This window comes from Panthera tigris, chromosome A3 (genome assembly GCF_018350195.1).
Source record: "Panthera tigris isolate Pti1 chromosome A3, P.tigris_Pti1_mat1.1, whole genome shotgun sequence".
NCBI lineage: Eukaryota > Metazoa > Chordata > Mammalia > Carnivora > Felidae > Panthera > Panthera tigris.
In genome coordinates, this window is record NC_056662.1 from 112,933,192 (window position 1) to 112,955,672 (window position 22,481).

General features: G+C 39.1%; 1 protein-coding gene across 2 annotated transcripts in view; it reads right to left on the bottom strand.

The window, feature by feature from the left end:
* Positions 1-22,481, bottom strand: part of TTC27 (tetratricopeptide repeat domain 27) — a 186,323-nt gene that overhangs the window by 109,278 nt on the left and 54,564 nt on the right. For both annotated transcript variants that reach the window (XM_042982193.1, XM_007082446.3), the window contains one exon: positions 4,872-4,985. In XM_042982193.1, the coding sequence (XP_042838127.1) occupies positions 4,872-4,985 (114 nt within the window). The remainder of the gene's footprint in view (positions 1-4,871; positions 4,986-22,481) is intronic.

The window sequence follows — 22,481 nt, forward strand, 5'->3', positions numbered from 1 at the left end:
TACTTTCTTGCGCTACACAAGATATTCTTGTATTTTCCCTACCTCAGCAGCCCCAATCCTACAATCAGCTATCTACTCAAGGAGCAATGGTCCCTGTTATTGAAGAAGGGTGTTTAGAAACCAAGATGTGGACACAACTTGTGCTCATTTGCTGCTGAGGTGCCAGTGCCCTGGACTCTCAGTAGACAGAGCTAAGAAAGATATAGAACCTACAGAATAATCTTTCTACCTCCAGGAACATCAATAAAGTCCTCTCAGCTTAGGCCCTACAGGCTAAACTACTGTAAAAAGCAATTTTTAAAATATACTTACTTAAGCAAGACATAGTTTTCTTCCTCATTTGTAAGTCCAATAATTAGTAATCCAGAGCTGGTAAAATAGCTCTGCTAATCTCAACACGTGGCATCTCTGATTTAAAGTACCAGCCCCAGCGCCTGGGTGGCTCAGTCGGTTAAGCGTCCGACTTCGGCTCAGGTCATGATCTCGCGGTCCGTGAGTTCGAGCCCCGCGTCGGGCTCTGGGCTGATGGCTCAGAGCCTGGAGCCTGCTTCCGATTCTGTGTCTCCCTCTCTCTCTGCCCCTCTCCCGTTCATGCTCTGTCTCTCTCTGTCTCAAAAATAAATAAAAAACATTAAAAAAAAAAAAATTTTAAAGTACCAGCCCCAGTTCTCTGACCTCCTCGCCAAGAGGAAAGGACAAAATGCCAGGGGAATACACAAATTCCCCTGTCTTTTCTCAACATGATCAAGAAGTGGTACCTATCACTTCCACCCACACATTGTATTATTCAGAAGTGAGTCACATGGTCCCTCCTACCTGCAAAAGAGGATGGGAAGTCATGTGTCTGGATAAAATTCAGGTTCTATTACTAAAAAAAGAGAAGAATGGATAATTGGGTACAACTAGCATTCTTAAACACAGAGGATCCACTTCTGCTTTTACTACAGCAACAAATAAGATGCTCTATACTTAAGCTTATCTTATTCACATGAGCTGAAATTCTATCAAAATAAAAAAGAGTAAATAAAAAGTAACGACCGCATAAGATTACACCCGGTTGAATAAAATAGAAATCCATGAGTCTACACTCTGATAAATAAATCAGTGGAGGAATAAATACAAAGAAGAGAAAGCTCTTGCCTATTCTGGAATACCAACTAAGATATTATTTACTAATTATGGAATTAGAAAATTACCACTTGGCAATCATCATGATAACTTCCTTTCTCAGGCAACATCAACACATGCTAAAACAAGTGGGTGAAAATTGGATGACAAACATGATGATCTCAAAGTAACTTCCCCCAAATGCTTATTACTTACAAGGTAAAGAGTAACTTTACACTGGGGAGAAATTCCACAAACATGACCTTACTCAAATGATCAAAGAGCATCACAAGTGACAACTCACATCATGTGGCACCTGAGAGGGATACAGTGAGAAGTACAACAATATCTCCATATTATTACTGTCATAACTGTGTAACCTGAATCAAATCACGAGGAAATGTTGGAGAAACCCAAATTGAGGGAGAATCTCCAAAATAACTTGCTGGTGACCTTCAAAAATATCAAATCCATAAAGGTCAGGAAAGGAATGAAGAACTGTTCCAAAAAAAGTAAACTGAAAGGATGAGGCAGCTCAATGCTGTGCTTGGATCCTTTTGTTACAAAGGACATTGTTAGGACTACTGATAAAACTTGACCAGGGTCTCAGACTTCAAGCTATACTACAAAGCTGTAGTATCATCAAGACAGTATGGTACTGGCACAAGAGCAGACACTTAGATCCGTGGAACAGAATAGAGAACCCAGAAATGGACCCACAAACGTATGGCCAACTAATTAATCTTTGACAAAGCAGGAAAGACTATGGAATGGAATCAAGACAGTCCCTTCAGTAAGTGATGTTGGGAAAACTGGACAGCGACATGCAGAAGAATGAACCTGGACCACTTTCTTACACCATACACAGAAATAAACTCAAAATGGATGAAAGACCTCAATGTAAGACAGGAAGCCATCAAAATCCTCGAGAAGAAAGCAGGCAAAAACCTCTTTGATCTTGGCCGCAGCAACTTCTTACTCAACACGTCTCCGGAGGCAAGGGAAACAAAAGCAAAAATGAACTACTGGGACTTCACCAAAATAAAAAGCTTCTGCACAGCAAAGGAAACAATCAGCAAAACTAAAAGCCAACTGACAGAATGGAAGAAGATATTTGCAAGTGACATATCAGATAAAGGGTTAGTGTCCAAAATCTATAAAGAACTTATCAAACTCAACACCCAAAACACAAATAATCCAGTGAAGAAATGGGCAAAAGACATGAATAGACACTTCTCCAAAGAAGACATCCAGATGGCCAACTGACACATGAAAAAATGCTCCACATCACTCATCATCAGGGAAATACAAATCAAAACCACAATGAGATACCACCTCACACCTGTCAGAATGGCTAACATTAACAACTCTGGCAACAACAGATGTTGGCGAGGATGCGGAGAAAGAGGATCTCTTTTGCATTGCTGGTGGCAATGCAAGCTGGTGCAGTCACTCTGGAAAACGGTATGGAAGTTCCTCAGAAAACTAAAAATAGAACTACCCTACGACCCAGCAACTGCACTACTAGGCATTTATCCACGGGATACAGGTGTGCTGTTTCAAAGGGACACATGCACCCCCATGTTTATAGCAGCACTATCAACAAAAGCCAAAGTATGGAAAGAGCCCAAATGTCAATCGATGGATGAATGGATAAAGAAGATGTGGTATATATATTCAATGGAGTATTACTCGGCAATCAAAAAGAAGGAAATCTTGCCATTTGCAACTACGTGGATGGAACTGGAGGCTATTATGCTAAGTGAAATTAGTCAATCAGAGAAAGGCAAAAATCATATGACTTCACTCATATGAGGACTTTAAGAGACAAAACAGATGAACATAAGGGAAGGGAAACAAAAATAATATGAAAACAGGGAGGGGGACAAAACAGAAGAGACTCATAAATATGGAGAACAAACGGAGGGTTACTGGAGGGGTTGTGGGAGGGGGGTGGGCTAAATGGGTAAGGGGCATTAAGAAATCTACTCCTGAAATCATTGTTGCACTATATGCTAACTAATTCGGATATAAATTTTTAAAAATTAAAAAATTAAAAAAAAAAAATTTGACCAGGGTCTCATCCTGTAGGAGTTCCTCATATCATTCTTACAATTATTAAAAAAAAAAAAAAAAAGGTATTTGTACTTTTTAAATGTTTATTTATTTTTGACGGAGAGAAAGAAGAAGGAAGGGGCAAAGAGAGAAGGGGACAGAGGATTCAAGGCAGGTTCTGTGCTGACAGTGGAGAGCCTGATGTGGGGCTTGAACTCGCAAATGGGGAGATTATGACCTGAGACAAAGCCAGATGCTTAACCAAAACTGAGCTACCTAAACAGCCCAAAAAATAAATTGTTTAAAATATCAGTTTCATTGGCTTCACGAAATCCTACATCTTTTGTAACATTTTTAATTTTTCTTGGCAATCAATTTGCATCATGGTTATTAGTTTATTAGAATGAAAAGAGATGCTATTTAGTCACTGGATGAGAATAAACATTAGTATTAAATGGAGATGATGCCTGAATGCAGATTAATTTTGATTATGTTTGCATTAGGATGAATTTTATCTCCTTACACATTCTGTACCTATGGAACCACATCTTATTAACTCTTATATTGTCTCTTTAAATACTCATCATAAACCTTTGCTGCAAGTCGTATTATTACCCTCTTTTGCAGATCATGAAAATGAAGTTTAGAGGTGAGATGTGATGTAATAAGAAGTACATATTTAGTCTTCATCCCTGGATCCTAGCATGGAGTTTCTAAAACTCTCATAACTTCCTCTAAAACTCTCATAACTCTCATGCTTCCTTAAAGGAGCATCTGTTGTTATTCCTAAGCCCCTCGCACCATTCCTCAGGCCAAGATACCGAGGTGACTCCTGAAGGATGGGAGCTAGCTGACACAGGAACCAACCAGGCAGTTTTGGGGCTGGAACTCTGAGCCACACTCCCACCCTCAGGGGAGGGGAGCAGGGCTGGGGAATGAGTTATTCACCAATGGCCAATGACTTAATCAATCATGCCTACATTAACAGAAGCTCCATAAAAACCCTAAAACAAATAGATTTAGCGAGTTTCCAGGTTGGTGTACCTACCACATGCTGAGAGGGTGATGCACCCCAAATTCCACAAGGAGAGAAGCTCCTGTGCTCAGGATGCTTCCAGACCTGGCCCTAAGTGCCTCTGCATCTGGCTGTTCATCTGTATCCTTTATAATATCCTTTATAATAAACCATTAATAGTAAGTAAATCTTCCCTGAGTTCTGTGAGCCATTCTAGCAAATTATCAGACCCCAGGAGGGAGTCAGAACCCACGATTTACAGCCAGTCAGTCAGAAGTACCAGACTTGAGATTGGCATCTACAGTAGAGGACAGTGGTGTAGGTCTGAGCCCTTAACCTAGGGGGTATGAACTAATTCCAGGAAGTGTCAGAATTGAATTAAAGTGTAGGACACCCAGTTGATATCCACAGGGAAGTGGAGAAATGCCTGGTGTGGAAGACCCACACATCCGGTGGGAGAAGTGTTGTAAGCAGAGGAACAGTTTTCCTTAGGTTAAATAATGTGGTCACAGAGCTACTAAGTGACACAGCTGGGCTTTGGAGCCAAACGAACTCTAGAACCTATACCCTAAATAATGCCAAAATGAACAAAATGAAAGCTATCTCATTCTCTTATATTTATAACACAGATGTATGCTTTTTAATAGCAAAAGAGAGTTGGGAGAATAACAAGAATTGTCACATGAATTCTCACCTGGGTCTGCCTCATTGCCCGTTCCACTCGGCGTGTGCTTCCTCTCTCAAGTTTTGTCCGGAGGATCAAGGCTGATGTCTGAATGGCCCAAAACTTTGGTTGTGAAAGCAAAAACTGTCAGAAGAGGAAAAAAAAACAAAAACACAAAAAGAAGGGATAAGCTCAGTGATCGCTCTCTGATTAGTACAAAACTCATTCTTCCAAAAATATCAGAATACAACTGGAGATTTGAAAATCTTCTCTGTAAAAAAATAATAATAAAACGTGCTGTCAAGTATTTTTGTGAAGAGTGTGTTCATTTGAGCAGTCATTACTTAACCTAGTGGATCCAATCTATTGAATAAATCCCTTAAGGAACAAATCAAAATCTTTCCAGATAAAACAGTGGGCAGAGTATATCACAACAGGAATTAATAAGTCTTTTATTTCACGAGTTATTTAAAAAATGTGAGAAAATAAACCACCTAAAAATATCTTCCTCAAATTTGAAATAAATTTTTAAAAATCACCCAAACTCAAGCATAAAAACAAACCATTAGAAATCTTGTAACTTTTCACTTGAAAAATATCCTAATTCACACATGCAAATGCAAATCAAACTTTAAGTACACAGAATGCCTAAGAATTAAGTTGCTCACTTAAAGGCAAAAGATCTTTCTTTCTACACATATTACAGAAAACAATACTAAAATGTATGAGAATGCTTTCTGGCCTTGGTTAGGGTAGTGAGTCTCCAATTTAGTTAAAATGCTTTCCTAGAGGGCGCATCTTAACAAAGACTGGCCTAAAACAAAACCTCAAATATACAAATACTGGGTCCTAACCCCAGAAAGCTGTGACTGCCAAGCATTCAGAGAATGGAGTAGAAACCACGGTATATGACAACAGATGTACTGGAGAAAAATAAAAGTTCTAGGTGAGTGAAACGGGCAAAATGTATGACAATGAGAATGCAGTAGGTGCTACTTGATGTAACAAACACAATTTTCACTCTGCTCCTGATCTAGAATCCAATACTGTCTCCCCATGATCATTCACAACTGTAACTTTCAGTCAAGATTGCTGCAAAACAAGGGAAAATGCTTATTTGTCTGCCAGCTGACCATATCCTTGATCATTTGCTTGTTTCCAAAAGTCAGTGTAGAAAACACCCTAGGTAATTAAGAATCCAATTAATCATTCAAAACCAAGCTGCAGGTTAGAAGCACCTGAGAAGCTTTTGCCTTGTTTTGTTTTGTTTTTCAAGTAAATCAGATCTCTGAGAGCAGGATCTGGTAAAAGTGTTTTTTTTTTTTAGAGCTTTTTTTTTTTTTTTTTTTTTTAATTTTTGGGACAGAGAGAGACAAAGCATGAACGGGGGAGGGGCAGAGAGAGAGGGAGACACAGAATCGGAAACAGGCTCCAGGCTCCGAGCCATCAGCCCAGAGCCTGACGCGGGGCTCGAACTCACGGACCGCGAGATCGTGACCTAGCTCAAGTCGGACGCTTAACCGACTGCGCCACCCAGGCGCCCCTGGTAAAAGTGTTTTTTAAAACACTCCCCAGGTCATTCTAAACTGTAGCCAAGTTTAGGAACCACTAAGATACACAACTGTTTATCTTTGGTCACATTCATTTATAACTCCAAATTCTCATTAGAAGTTAGCAGGAAGACCGTCCATGAGCACCGCGTGAGCTAACTGCCGGCCCCTTTAGGCATTTGAATTTTCAACTCCAAATCAAGACCAACTCCCTTACAATAAAAAGGAAAAGAAAGCACCAAAGGGTTCGACCGCTTGCTCTAAGCCACACATTTGTTAGTAGCAAAAGCAGATTCTAATATCTGGCCTCTTGGTCTCCGGAACATCTTTATCTTGTTTTTTCAACATGTTTTCCAGACACGATTACCTCCTGGAAATGATGACACTACCCAGGAAAGAGTGGTAGAGCAACATGAGTGGAGGACACAGTAAGGAAGGCTGGGAAACTGCTTTGCTAAGGGGGAGTGGGATGAGGAGTGAACAAAACCTCCACGAATAAGGGCGGAGGAGAATCAACAGAATGGAGTCTCACCAAAGTGTGTTCGTTCATGGATTCACATGAGCACCCACTCTGTGCAAGGCCATGTGCACAGGCCCCACAGACAAACTAGCAAGCAAGACAGACAAAGTGGCTGCCCTCACAGAATCTACTTTCTAATGCAACATCTATTAGGTAATCTTATCCTTCTATAACTAACTGTGCAAATTATTTTATCCCCTTGAAATATGCTTTACCAGATTAATCTATACCCTTATCTCAGCCTTCAGTAACTAAAATCTGCAAGAAGAATGGCTTCATCAACATAAATAGGTGTATGTGGCACTATAAAGAGATACACGATGAAGTATAAAAGACATTAAAAAAAAACACTTAAAATGTGTAACATTACTTGATCTCAAGAATTTTCAAAGGAATGAACTCTTCATCAAGTGAATCTGCAAAGTGATTCTCCAACCCACAATGGGTCGCATCACTGCATTTTTTTCTCTTCACCTTATTAAAGGGACTGTCTCTGTAACCCTGTGACAGGATGGAAGAGTGCTGAGGGAAGGGCTCTGGAGAGTAGCACGAACATTCTCCAAGCCAGCCAGAGCTTGCTCAGAATCCCAGCTTCACCATGTGAGGTGACCAGATGGGTGACCTTGGGAAGTTACTTGACCTCCTCTCTAAAACAGCAGTGGGGACTCCCATGTCTCACGGGTTGTGAGGATTAAATATGAATAGGTAAAGCTTAGCAAGCCTCTGAGTATCCACAGAAGTGGCCCCCTCCAGGATTTCTCCTCCTGTAACACCTTCTCTCACCCCTAACAGAAAGTCACCATCCAGAGTGAACACAGGTTGATGACACTAACCTCTGATAGGGTTCAGGACATGGTTTCGCCAAAACATGGCACCTGGGCATATTGAGAGAAGGTCTCCCTTCAGACTCCCATGGAGTCTGAGAAACAGCAGAAGCAGGAAGATCACTCCGACCTTCCCCCTGCCCCTCTGCCCTGAAACAGGTCATAAAACCCTCAAGGTGAGAGATATCCTACCTACACCCAGAAGAAAGGAGCATCCTTTACACTCACACACTCTTTGACCTTGCACACTCCTCCTCCATGATGCCCACTCTTCATCAGACCGAGCGTAAAATACTCAGATTGAACTTTTTCAGGTCTTCTTTTCCTTATGAAGCCCCCCATGTCACAAAAAAACCTATACTACATAAATCTGTGTGCTTTTCTCCCGTTAATCCGTCAGGTTAATTTGCAGACCCAGCCCTAAAAAGGTGGAAGGAAACCTGTCCTCCCCTACAGCTCCCAACCGCACTGACCACTTTGTCAATGGTGTGTCAGGACAGAGATCAGCTCAGGCCACGGGCTTGTCAGAGTTAAAGCCCAGCTTTAAGGTTTGCACACCAAGTAGGGGAGATATTTTCCTGAGAGAAACAAAATCAGACTGTTTTCTGTGCTGGCATGAGAACAAGAGTTTGCCTGAGACTTTTATGCGAAGGTCAAGCAAAACATTCTCACTAAACACCGAGAATAAAATGCAATCTGACAAACGGACATTTGAAAAGCTTTAAAGAGGGAACTGGCTGGATAATGGTATCACTGAAGAATGCATATATCTTATATCTGTTTGGCCAGGAGATATAAAGACTTGGTTGGGAAAGTCTTTCTAAAAGGAGGTAACTGCAGATAGGCTGTGTTTAATATATTTTATAGAACACTGCTGCCCACAAGGTAAGTCGATCGTAATTAGGTAAAGAAAAAGAAAATTAAATGGGGGATATACACTAAAATGCTCTGCCAACTTTGGAAGAAAATGTTATTTTTAAGACATTTCTGATCTAATAGTAGAGCAAGCAAACCCAGTGGAGAGAGCACCCACCTAACCATCCAAGCAGCAGGCTGGCCGGTGAGGACTCAAGCTAGTCTGTGCAGATGGACAGGCAGGGCTGACCCAGGGTCTTCACCACATCCCGGACAGGAATTAATCTTAATTCCACCCACTTTAGGACCCGAGAATGACCACTGCCTCGTATTGGATCTGTCTCACCCTTTGGGGGTCAGCTCAAACGTCACCTCCTGGGAAAGCCTTTCTCAACCATCTTCCTGGATATCTCTGTCTGCATCCCATGATTCTCTGCCGCTGCATCCAGGTTGGCTCCTTCAGGGCAGAGGCCCCAGCTATTCCATCCACTAGTGCCTTACCTACAGCCTGGCACACTGCAAGTACTCAAAGAAAGAGATAAAGGGGAAGAAAAAGGAATTTTTTTTCTCTGTCATCATTTACACAGAGGCAAAACATTATGTACAATGGTGCTTCTTCTGAAACAGAAATGTAAATGAACAGTGACTGGAGCTTATGAAAATCACCTGTTACATTTCTTTTTCTGAAGAGAATTGGGAAAATACTCTCCCCCAGTGACACAACATAGTAAATAATAATTGGGTACCATGAAATAATATTTTTATCACTATAATCCAGGTATACTGTGAAGCAGCTCAGAAACCTGAACTTTACCTTAAAGTATTTTTTTCTTTATAACGATATGCTCCAAATGCCAAATAAAAAAAGCTTATATGGGCGCCTGGGTGGCTCAGTCAGCTAAGCATCCGACTTCGGCTCAGGTCATGATCTCGCAGTTTTGTATGTTCGAGCCCCACATCAGGCTCTGTGTTGACAGCTCTGGGCCAGGAGCCTGCTTCCAATTCTGTGTCTCCCTCTCTCTCTGCCCCTCCCCTGCTCACGCATGCTCTCGCACTCTCTCTTTCAAAAAATAAACATTTAAAAAAATTGTTTTAATAAAAAGAAAATAAGTCATTGCTAAATTGTGGTATGCAACATATTTTTAAAGAAGAGGCATGGCAAAGTGGAAAAATGTACTGAAAAAAGGAACTGGATCCTAGACCAGACTCTCCAACAATTAGCTGCATAACTCTTGGGAAAGGTACTATTTTTAGACCTCATTTTCCTCATGTATACAATGATGGGATTTGATTTAATGGTCTCTAAGGTTACTTTTAGCTATGAAGTTTTAATAAAATTCCATTTCTTTTATAGCAAATAAGGTGCCAACTAATTCATTACGATACTTTGTAAATATCTAGAAATTAAGCTGTTTTCTAAACTAGCTTGGGTTGCTCTACCTTCCCAGACATTCTCTAAATGCCCTTAAATAAATGGATTAACTTCTTGACCTAAGATGTATCTTAGCTATAAGGGGGGGGGGGGGGGGATAAAGGACTAAAAGATGATCAAAGCTTATTTCACCTCCAAAATTCTGTCATAAGGAAGGGAAAACAATGACATGAATTCCCAAGTTGATCTTTGTCGAATTATGGTTAAGTTTTTAAATTAACATTAATTTGGTTGTAATGATTATAGACTTCATATTCACTACTCCACAAATAGGTTATTAAAAGCTAATGAAAGTTCTTTACTATCCAACTTAAAAGTACTTGAGAACGGCTAAACTTCTCAGATGCCAAAAATTAGTAAAATAAAGGAAGATGTTGACAAATACCAAATAGTGACTCATCAGATCATGAACAGTGGGGTGTCTTATGTAAAAGAGGTTTTTTAAAAAAAAATTTTTTTAAACGTTTATTTATTTTTGAGACAGAGAGAGACAGAGCATGAACAGGGGAGGGTCAGAGAGAGGGAGACACAGAATCTGAAACAGGCTCCAGGCTCTGAGCTGTCAGCACAGAGCCCGACGCAGGGCTCGAACTCACGGACTGCGAGATCATGACCTGAGCCGAAGTCGGACGCTTAACCAACTGAGCCACCCAGGCGCCCCTAAAAGAGGTTTTAAATAAGGACAGTTTCAGCATTGATAGGAAGCAATGAGTGACTGAATATACAGTACCTAAATATAGGCTGATAAAATCTTTTACTAGCCTAGGATTCTAGCTACCAATCATTTATGTGAGCAAAAACCAAAATACATTAGAGATTAACAGATTATGAAGTTTTAATGACTGTTCCATGTTCATGGCAGACACTTCACTATATCTTTGTATGGATAAGAAAATCTGGGCATTAAAAAAAAATCCTCAAAACACTAAATATAGGATTCCACATGATCCAGAAATTTTATTTCTGGATATATGCCCAAAAGAATTGAAAGGAGGGACTTGAATAGATATTTGCATGCCAATGTTCATGGCAGTGTTATTCACAATAGCTAAAAGGAAGAAATAACTCACATATTCACTGACAGAAAAATGAATAAAACAAATTTGGGAGATACATACAAAGATTTATATATAAATTTCCTTATGTATAAAGAAATATTATTCAGCCGTAAAATGGAAGGAGGTTCTGATAGACACTATGACATGGGTGAACCCTGACGACCTTATGCTAAGTGAAATAAGCCTGACACAAAAGGACAAATATTTTATGATGGTGTGAGGTACCTAGAATAGTGAAACGCATAGAGACAGAAAATAGAACGGCAACCGCCATTCTAGGGCGAGGAAAGTATGAGAAGCTAGTGTTTAATGGGACAGAGTTTCAGTTTGGGGTGATAAAAAAATTCTGGAGGTGGAAAGTGCTGATAACTGCAGGACAGTGTAAATGTCCCTAATATCAATGAACAGTAGACTTAAAAATTATTAAAAGCATAAATATTAGGTTAAGAAAAATTTATGACAATATAAAAAGGATATATTTTACAAAATCATTACTTACAAGGTCCTTAAAAAGAACAGTCTTACATTCAAGTTCAGTGTTGCTAAAGACTTAAAAAGAAAACCTAAGATAAAAAAATAAGCTCAAACTACTATTTCACTTTCTTTTTCTAAAGTCACTAATGATATTTGGATGAAACATCTTATATGCGTATTCAACATCTCCCAAATTTCAGAATTTGTCTCACAAAAAAGCTGGGCTATTTTAGTGCATGAAAATATGTCTCTGTATAATTAAGTTATAGTAAACACACTATTTTTAATCTTCTCAGTTTCTATTTCCTCCAAAAAATACATTTTTTGAGGATATCAAATACTATACATTGCTAATTCTTACAATCTCTATTTTGCTTCTAATATTTCACTTATTTCTCAGAAATGTTCTGTAAATTTCTAAATATTTGTATCTAAAGTTGGCTCTAAATAAGAGAAATTACTACAAGGCTGATAACAGGAGAGTCACCTTCTTGTTCTGAGGGAAATACAGTTACAACTCAACTGTAAAAGCCTGGACAACAGTGGTTTTTTTGTTTTGTTTTGTTTTGTTTTTAGGAATTTACTTTAATCACCCTATGCCCATCATGACAAGTGCCCTCCTTAATCCCCATCACCTATTTCACCCACCCACTCCCACCTCCCCTCTGGTAACCATAGTTTGTTCTCTAAAGTTAAGACTGTTTCTTGGTATGCCTCTCTCTCTTTTTTCCCCTTTGCTCATTTGTTTCTTAAATTCCATATATGAGCGAAATCATATGGTATTTGTCTTTCTCTGACTGACTTACTTCAGTTAGCATTATATTCTCTAGCTCCATCCATGTCATGGCAAATGACAAGATTTCATTCTTTTTTTATGGCTGAATAATGTCCATCTATATCTATATCTATACATACCACTTCTTTATCTGTTCATCTATTGATGGACGCGGGATGCTTCCATGGTGTAACTACTGTAAATAATGCTGCTATAAACATAGGGTTTATGTATCCCTTTAAATTAGTGTTTTCATATTCTTAGGGTAAATACCCAGTAGTGCAATTGCTAGATTGTAGGGTAGTTCTATTTTTAACTTTTTGAAGAAACTCCATACTGCTTTCCAGAGTGGCTGCACCAGCTTGCACTCCCACCAACAGTGCATGAGCGTTCCTTTTACTCCACATCCTTGCCAACACCTGGTGTTTCTTGCATTTTTTATTTTCGCCATTCTTTTTTTTTAAATTTTTTTTTTTTACCGTTTATTTATTTTTGAGACAGAGAGAGACAGAGCATGAACGGGGGAGGGTCAGAGAGAGAGGAAGACACAGAATCTGAAACAGGCTCCAGGCTCTGAGCCATCAGCCCAGAGCCTGACGCGGGGCTTGAACTCACGGACCGCGAGATCGTGACCTGAGCTGAAGTCGGATGCTTAACCGACTGAGCCACCCAGGCGCCCCTATTTTAGCCATTCTGACAGGTGTGAGGTCATAGCTCTTTGTAGTTTTGATTTGCACTTCTCTGATGACAAATGATGTTGAGCATCTCTTCATGTGTCTGTTGGCCATCTCTATGTATCTTTTAGAGAATTGTCTGTTCATGTCTTCCACCCATTTTTAATTGGACTATTTGTTTTTGGGGTGGTGAGTTTTAGAAGTTCTTTATGTATTTTGGATAGTAACCCTTTATCAGACAGGTAATTTTCAAATATCTTCTTCCATTCTGTAGGCTGCCTGTTTTGTTGTTTCCTTTGCTGCGCAGAAGCTTTTTGTTTTGTAGTTCCAATAGTTTATTTTTCCTTTTATTTCCCTTGCCGAAGGAGACATATCTAGAAAGATGTTGTTACAGCTGATGACATAGAAATTATTGCCTGTGCTCTCTTCTAGGATTTTTATGCTTTCAGGTCTCATGTTTAGGTCGTTAATCCATTTTGAGTTTATTTTTGTGTATGGTGTAAGAAAGTGGTCCAGTTTCATTCTTTTGCATGTTGCTGTCCAGTTTTCCCAACACCATTTGTTAAAGAGACTTTTTCCCTTTGGATATTCTTTCTTGCTTTGCTGAAGATTAATTGACCCTAAAGATGTGGGTTCATTTCTGGGTTTTCTATTCTGTTCCATTAATCTATTGTCCACTTTCGAACCAGCACGATACTGTTTTGATTACTATAGCTTTGTAGTAGTCCAGAATTGTGATGCCTCCAGCTTTGCTTTGCTTTTTCAACATTGCTTTGGCTATCTGGGGTCTTTTGTGGTTCCATTTTAGGATTGTTGTTCTGGTTCTGTGAAAATGCTGTTGGTATTTTGATAGGGATTGCATTAGATGTATAGATTGCTTTGGGTAGTATAGTCATTTAAAATATTTGTTTTTCCGGGGCAACTGAGTGGCTCAGTCAGTTAAGCGTCCAACTACAGCTTGGGTCATGATCTCACGGTTCATGAGTTCGAGCCCCACATTGGGCTCTGTGCTGACAGCTCAGAGCCTAGAGCCTGCTTCAGATTCTGTGTCTCCCCCTCTCTCTGCCCCTCCCATGCTCATGCCCTGTCTCCCTCTGTCTCTCAGTAATAAATAAATGTCAAGAAAAATTTTTTTAATATTTTTTTTTTCCACTCCATGAGCATGGAATGTCTTTCCATTTCTCTGTGTCCTCTTCAATTTCTTTTATCAGTGTTCTACAGTTTTCAGAGTACAGGTCTTTCACCTCTTTGGTTAGGTTTATTCCTAGGTATCTTATTATTTTTGGTAAAATTGTAAATGGGATTGTTTTCTTAATTTCTCTTTCTGCTGCTTCATTATTGGTGTACAGAACTGCCAGATTTCTGTAGATTGATTTTGTGTCCTGTGACTTTACTGAATTCGTTAGTATCATGTCACGGGCACACAGTGAAAGTTTTACCTCTTCCTTACTGATCTGGAAGCCCTGACAACGGTTCTTCAGTAGGATTTTATTCATCCTGCAGGAGAGCAAGCTGCCGTCTTTCTGAAGGCAAGGAGCACACCAACACCCTTAAAATTTCCCTTAAAATGGAAATCACTCAAAACCCAAATTAACCTGTGATCATTTCCCCTAAGCTTTCTGGTAGTGCTCAGCCTGCCGGTGCACAGCTTAGCCACTCGCCCTTAAAAAGGCACAGATATTATTATCCTAAAGTCTGAAATGCTTCATCCCGCCTAGCTATGTGCACTGGCAAACAGCTGATGTGCACAGCAGCAAGCTTCCCCTTGCACAGATACTCAATTCATTAGAATTCTTCCCAAGTAATACAAACCCATCTATGTCCCTCTATGTTTAAACCAAGTCCTTGTAGACTTCAGGGTATCTGGCAGCTCCATCCTGATATTTGGTGAAATATTTAAACAGCATTAAGTTGAAAATAACTGCTTATACATTACTGTTAGAACAGCATACTGTTCTATCTCTGTTGTACCAGAGACATCCTTACAACCAAAATGTTACATTTATTTGTCTTTGTTAAGATAAACAAAAACGGGCGCCTGGGTGGCTCAGTCGGTTAAGCATCTGACATTGGCTCAGGTCATAATCTCAGTTTGTGAGTTCGAGCCTCGCGTTGGGCTCTGTGCTCACAGCTCAGAGCCTGGAGCCTGCTTCAGATTCTGTCTCCCTCTCTCTCTGCTCCTCCTCTGCTCACGCTCTGTCTCTGTCTCTCTCTCTCAAAAATAAACATTAAACACATGTAAAAAAAAAAAAAACGTATAGAATCTAGATACATGGCAAAAATGTGTTGTGAGAATAAGCTTTGATTGATGCTTCTGAGTTTTTTTGCAAGAAACTGTCACTTTTTTCATATAGTCATGAGTAGGTCATCCTGCATCTTAATGCTTTTCTAGCATTGATAGGTTTAAAGAAATAAATCAGATTATTCCCAAGCAAAGCACTAATGTAAACAATAAGTTTGGAAGTTCATAGTTTATCTTCACATAGATTACATGGAAGAGAGATTCAAACACTTAATACATCCACACAAGAAAGTGGAATGAAATTATTCACAGTCAGAAAGAAATTATTTTTTTATTTTTTAGTTCATTAATTTTGAGAGAGACAGAGAGATTGTGAGTGGGGAAGGAGCAGAGAAAGAGGGAGAATCTCAAGCAGGCTCCACACCTCAGTATAGAGCCTGTGTGGGGCTCGAACTCATGAAATCATAAGATCATGACCTGAACCAAAATCAAGAGCCGGACACAATCGACTGAGCCACCTAGGCGCCCCAGAAAGAAATTGTTTTTATAAAAGAGATTCTAGTTTGCTTAAAATGTGCTGAGAAAGGGTGCTTTGTTAACATTCATTTTCTTAAAAATACTCTTCTTTCAGAATATTCAAAGAATGACCATTGCAACTCATCTGACCATGAATGTCAATGCCCTATGGGACTCTTTCCGTGTCTTTTTCAGTTTGATGTGGTGAAGAAATGGCTAATAATCCAATTTTTCCATTAATTAAAGCACTGCTTTTAGGGGTGCCTGGGTGTCTCAGTCGGTTAAGCATCTGGCTCTTGATTTCAGCTCAGGTCATGATCTCATGGTTTGTGAGATCAAGCCATGTCAGGCTCCATGTTTGCCACATGGAGCCTGCTTGGGATTCTCTGTCTCACTCTTTGCCCCTCTCTCTCTCTCTCTCTCTCTCTCTCTCAAAAATAAACTTTAAAAAAAAGTTAAAAAAAATATTGTTTATATAATTTATATAAGTGCACAATGAATTTTCACAGACTGAACAGACATACGTAACCGGCGCTCAGATCAAGAGACATTACCAGATTCCTACTGTCCCCCTTGTGCTCTGTTCTGGTCACTCTCCTGCCCCTCTGACAGGGTAACCACTGTCCTGACTTGTAACCCCAGAGGTCAGTGTGCATGCTTTTCTACTTTATACAAATATAATCACAGAGTATTCCTTTGGATCTGGTTTCTTCTGCTCCACATTATTGTGAAAGATTCATCCACAGAGTTGTAGAATATTCATGTTATTGCCACATAATATTCCATTACATGAATAGTTTATTTAACCATCATATCACTAATGGGCATCTATGCAGTTTCCACTTTGGGGCTGATACAAGCGTGCTATGGACATTCTAGATGAACTACCAGCATGTGTGGTTCACACACTCTGAGACATGTTCTTCAGGTGAACATGCACCAGTATTTCTGCTGACTATATACTTAAGAGTAGAATCGCTATGTCATGGAGCATGAAGACATTTAGCTTTCCCAGTTCCTGCCAATCTTCTAAAAGGTTATTCCCCTCCACACTCTTACTAGAAATATGAGAGAGCTCTTGTTGCTTCACATCCTTGCAACACTCAACACAGTCTATTCTGAGTTTGAGCCATTCAGGTGGGTATGTAGTAGTATTTCATTATGGTTTTAATTTGCACTTCTCCGATGACTCAAAGTTCGGCACCTTTTAACTATGTTAATGACCATTTAATGCTTCTTCATTAAGTCCTATTGAAGTCCTTTGTTTTTTCTATTGGGTTGTCAGAATTTTTCTTAATAATTTGTTAACTATTTATATTTCCTGAACACAAGTACTCTTTTTGTTGGAAGAGGATATTATTTATATTCTTGACAAACATTCGTGTAACACAAACAACATGCTGGCAAGGCACCAGTCTAAGGGCTTTACAAATATTAATGGTATCTTTTGATAAAGAGAAATGCTTAATATTAACATAGTCCAATTTATCGTTTTTGTTTTATGGTTATAGCTTCATTGTACTGTTTGTCCTAAGGTCACAAAGATGTTCCCCTGTGTTTTTTTCCTCTAAAAGTTTTACATTTTTGCTTTTCACTTTTATAAATTCAGTCTGGAATTGATTTTTGTATATATAGTATGATATAGGGGTTAAGACAGCTTTCTTAGATATGGATATAAATCATCTAGTACCATTTATTGAAAAGCCTACTCGTTTCCATTGTACCGCAATGCCAACTTCGTCATAAATCAGATGAACCGTGTCCGTATGGATCTGTTTCTGGACTCTCTATTTGTTCTACTGGTTGTTTCGTATTTTCTTATGTCAAAATGTCTTAATTCAATGCTTCTCAAACTTCGAAGTGCATAAGAATAACGTAAAGAAATTGTTAAAACACAGACTCTCTGACCTCAACCCCAGAGATTCTGATTCAATAAGGGGTTGAGATGGAGTCGGAGAAACTGCATTTCTAACAAGCTCCCAGGTGATGCCGATGCTGCCAGTCCAAGGACCGCCATATGGTAAGCAATGATCTGGATAATACAGTTTTATAACAGGGCTTGGTATCTGGCAATGTAAGTACGCCAGCTCAGTTCTCCATGTCTGCCTTAGTGAGTCTTAGCCCTTTACATTTCCACATGAATTTTAAAGTCAGCATGAATTCCACAAAACCAAAAAACAACAGCAACAACTACTAAAACCACAAAAAATCAAAACTCAGGGATTGTGTTAGGGATCACATTCATTATATAGGTCCACTCGAGAAGACTTGAAATTTTCAAATGCTGAGTGCTCCATGATAGCAGATGCCCCATTGGGTTAAGCCTTCACTGATTTTCTCTTAATAATGTTTTACAGATTTTAGTACAGAGGTCCCGTAAATCTTCTGGTAGATTTATTTCTTGAAACTTCCTGTCTATGACATTATTGCAGGTGCTATCTTTTTTCCTCTTTTTAATGTTTTTTAAAATTGTGGTAAAATACGTAGAACATAAAACTTAGCACCTTAACCATTTTTATGTGTACAGTAAAGTACATTTACATGGTGGTTCAGCTGATGTCCAGGACTCTTTTCATCTTGCAACGGAAACCCTGTACCAATAAACATCCCCAACTCTCTGCCCCTGGAAACCACCACTCTACTTTCTGTTTCTGTGAATTTGACTATTCAAAGTACTTCAGGTAAGTGGAATCGTACAATTGTATACGCTGTCTTTTTTAAGTCCATTTATTTTTACTTGGAGTCTACGAATTCAAGTAATTTGATGAAATATCACCCCATGGAAGTATGACATATGCTGGCTAAAAATACAGTATAAAACAAACAAACAAACAAAAAAGAACCTTAAGAAATTTGGTATGTTCAACTAGCAGACCTTTGTGAATTAGGACACTGCTGAAGAAGGTTGTGTCATTTGCAACCAGACATTTGTATATGAAATGGAATACTCACTACCTGTGTACTTCAGGGCAAGGGTCAGAAACCACCGAAATGTGAGTGATAACACTTGCATGGCTGTTTTAAGAAAAGTTCTCTCGTTTCTCAACTCTCATTGACCAAAATCTATGAAAGGCGATTCACTGATCCAGTAAGCTTTTGTAAGTGTATAATTTTCATGTACTCTTTACAATATTACTTATTAGTAACATGACTTATTAATACTTATATCATAAATTTGTAATACATACTCTAAATATTTACTATGACTATAAAAGTTGAAATGAACTCTAGTAATATCTTCTGCTTACAGTTACAGCGTTTTATAAAAGCGAGAGAATCAATCCACTTCAGCAAGTGCTGAAAAGCAGGTATTTTGAGAGCAAAAGGAAGGCTGTTCTGCATGCCTCAGCAGGCGCCTATCACTTTAAGATACACCACCTGGGCTGGTGCTCAGACTCACACTAAAAAAGGACCTGTAATAATCCAACACCTAACGAAACTCAGCTAACAGTGTGAAATGAAAAAGCCAATGGATACCACCCTAAATCACGCTAAAAAAGTAAATCTTATGATACGCTATGTATACAGGCATCATTTTACATAGCTGACAATCCCACTACGTGAAACACTGCCATCATTCCCAGAAAAGTAGCAAAGAAAGTTTTGTAACACCCTCAAAGAAACTCTGGAGTGTTGTTTCTATTAAAAACAAATTTCCTTTTCATTCTTATCACTGCATGTTTCCAATAATCTTCTTCCAGACGTCACTGGGGTCCTTTACATGACAGCCAGCTGGTCTGCTCCTTTAAATGTAAAGGAAGGAGCTTTTAGATAGCTGCTTTTCTGCACATAAATCAAAGCCTACTCAGCATTCTCTTTGTGGGTCCATAATTGTCTGGCTACACTCAAGCCAAATCAGATGGTGCCTACCCAGGTCAGGCTGACCTTACAAAAGCAAGGAACAAAGAAATACTATAAAAAGCAGAAGTATATTCCCCCTTCCATAATGAACTATTCAAAACCGCATCCATTGTTAAATTCAGTATCAAATGACAGTAAGTTTAGAATTCTAAATTTAGTTTATAAATTATCCCCAGAAGGAGAACTACAGTCCAAATTCCCAGGCCTTACTCCAGAGGCCATTTAAAATCTGTCGCAAATCTGTTTTCCCCCAGGTCTCACTACTGCCCTAACCAAATCTTCCAACCCAGCTAACCAAACCCAGTACAATTCACCCTTCCCATCTCCTTGCCTTTGCTCCTGCTATCACTCCATCTAGACCCCAGCTGTCTTTCAAGGCCTGACTCAAATCTTCCCTTAGTGAACAAAGCCTTCTTTGCTCTGTCCTAAATACTTTTTTTGAGCAGTTAGGGGATTTATCTGTGCTACCAATTTGTAGTTTAAACTGCCTGGTATTGTCAATTATGTTTTCATAAGTTTATCTGACCTGAGCTAGATTAAAAATTCCTTGGGGCGCCTGGGTGGCTCAGTTAGTTGAGCATCTGACTTCGACTCAGGTCATGATCTCACATCATGGGTTTGAGCCCCGCATCAGGCTCTGTGCTGACAGCTCACAGCCTGGAGCCTCCTTCAGCTATGTCTCCCTCTCTCTCTGCTCCTACCCTGCTCACACTTGCGCGCGCTCTCTCTCTCAAAAATAAATAAAACATTAAAAATTTTTAAAAAAAATCCAGGAAGACAAGTCTTATGTTTATACCTTGATTTCTTCCATAATATCTAGGAACATGCTTGGTAAATCCTGAGATTCCAAACCTCCTGTTACTACAATTGCTCTCAAAGCTCTGTTCACTGCTCTGCAAATTTTCATATAGAAAGCAGACACCAGAGTGAGATCAAGCTGTTGGTCATGTGGCTGCCTCAAAAAATAAAGACCTAAACGTTAAAAAAAAAAAAGTTTCAGAGCCTGGAGCCTGCTTCCGATTCTGTGTCTCCCTCTCTCTCTGCCCCTCCCCTGTTCATGCTCTGTCTCTCTCTGTCCCAAAAAAATAAATAAACGTTAAAAATAAATAAATAAATAAATAAATAAATAAATAAATAAAATAAAGACCTTCTACATTCTGGAGATGTCAGTTCATCAGCTCTACCAGATTCACCTTTCACACTGTCATGAGAAACAGACCTATTTAAAAGACACAAACTATTTTATTTTATTTTATTTTTAACGTTTTATTTATTTTTGAGACAGAGAGAGACAGAGCATGAACGGGGGAGGGGCAAAGAGAGAGGGAGACACAGAATCGGAAGCAGGCTCCAGGCTCTGAGCCATCAGCCCAGAGCCCGATGCGGGGCTCAAACTCACGGACCGCGAGATCGTGACCTGAGCTGAAGTCGGACGCCCAACCGACTGAGCCACCCAGGCGCCCCAAGACACAAACTATTTTAAAGCTGAATTTTTCATCCTTAAGCACCATGTTAATTCATCACGTCAGAAAGCCTAAGAACCTTCTTTAGCTTCAGTGATGGCCAAACGCGTAAGCACAAAGACATGAGTTTGAACAAGACTCCTTAATATCAAATATATTACCAACTTAGCTATAAGTCCTATATATTTCTCCTTCTCTGGGGACTGTGAACCCTACTAAGGGTCTTTTCTTTCTTAAGTCTTTTTCTTCCATCTTCTATTAATGTTCCCCATCATCACTGATTCTGTTTCACACTAGCCTAATGAATGACAGTAACATTCACTTTATAAGTAAAATGTACGCAGTGAAATCAGAACTGTTTATTCTTGAAAATGGTTTATCAGGGGCGCCTGGGTGGCTCAGTCGGTTGAGGTCTGACTTCAGCTCTGGTCATGATCTCATGGTTTATGGGTTTGAGCCCTATGCCACGCTCTCTGCTCTCAGCGCAGAGCCTGCTTCAGATCCTCTGTCCCCATCTCGGCTCATGCTCGCTCTCTCTCTCTCTCTCTCTCTCTCTCTCTCTCAAAAAAATAAACATTAAAAAAAATTTTATCAAGTAACATTTAAATGATCTTCCCATTGCTCAAAATAATTTTTAGATACCATGTTTTTATTATTTGATACACACAGAAGATTATAAGTAGCTAAAGTTTAAGTTATAAAGTATAATAATATAAACACTTGTGAATCTGGGACTTTTTTTCAACTTTTCATTACATTTATAAAACCCACCCACATTGTTGCTTAGCTATAGTTAATTTATTTTCACTTCCCTGTTGTATAATATTTCACAATTGTCATATAAAATATTACAATTTGGGGGCGCTTGGCTGGCTCAGTCTGTAGAGCATGCAACTCTTGATCTCAGAGTTGTGAATTGAAGCCCCACATAGAGCTTACTTAAAAAAAATAGAAAGAAAGAAAGAAAGAAAGAAAGAAAGAAAGAAAGAAAGAAAGAAAGAAAGAAAGAAAGAAAGAAGTGAGAATAAGGATAAAATACCACAATTTATTTATCCTTTCTCCTATCAGCAAACATTTAGCTTGTTGCCAGTTTGTCTGCCATGATGACAAACATTACCATTATTAAACATCCGTACATGTATCTACTGATGGAGATGGAAGCACTTCTTAGGTATACTTCTAAGTCTGCAACCTCTGAAACACCTGTTACACACACCTTCCTGGTGTTTTATCACCTCTCTATGATGTGGATAAGCATGGGTTGCATTTTTTAAATTCTGGTTTTCAGTTTCAAATTACTTGTAAAAGTTATATTTTCCCTCTCCAATCATAAAAGTCTAAGAATAGAAGTTGTTCGACTACCTTCGTGATTAGTACATGCTTTACTTCTTTCAAC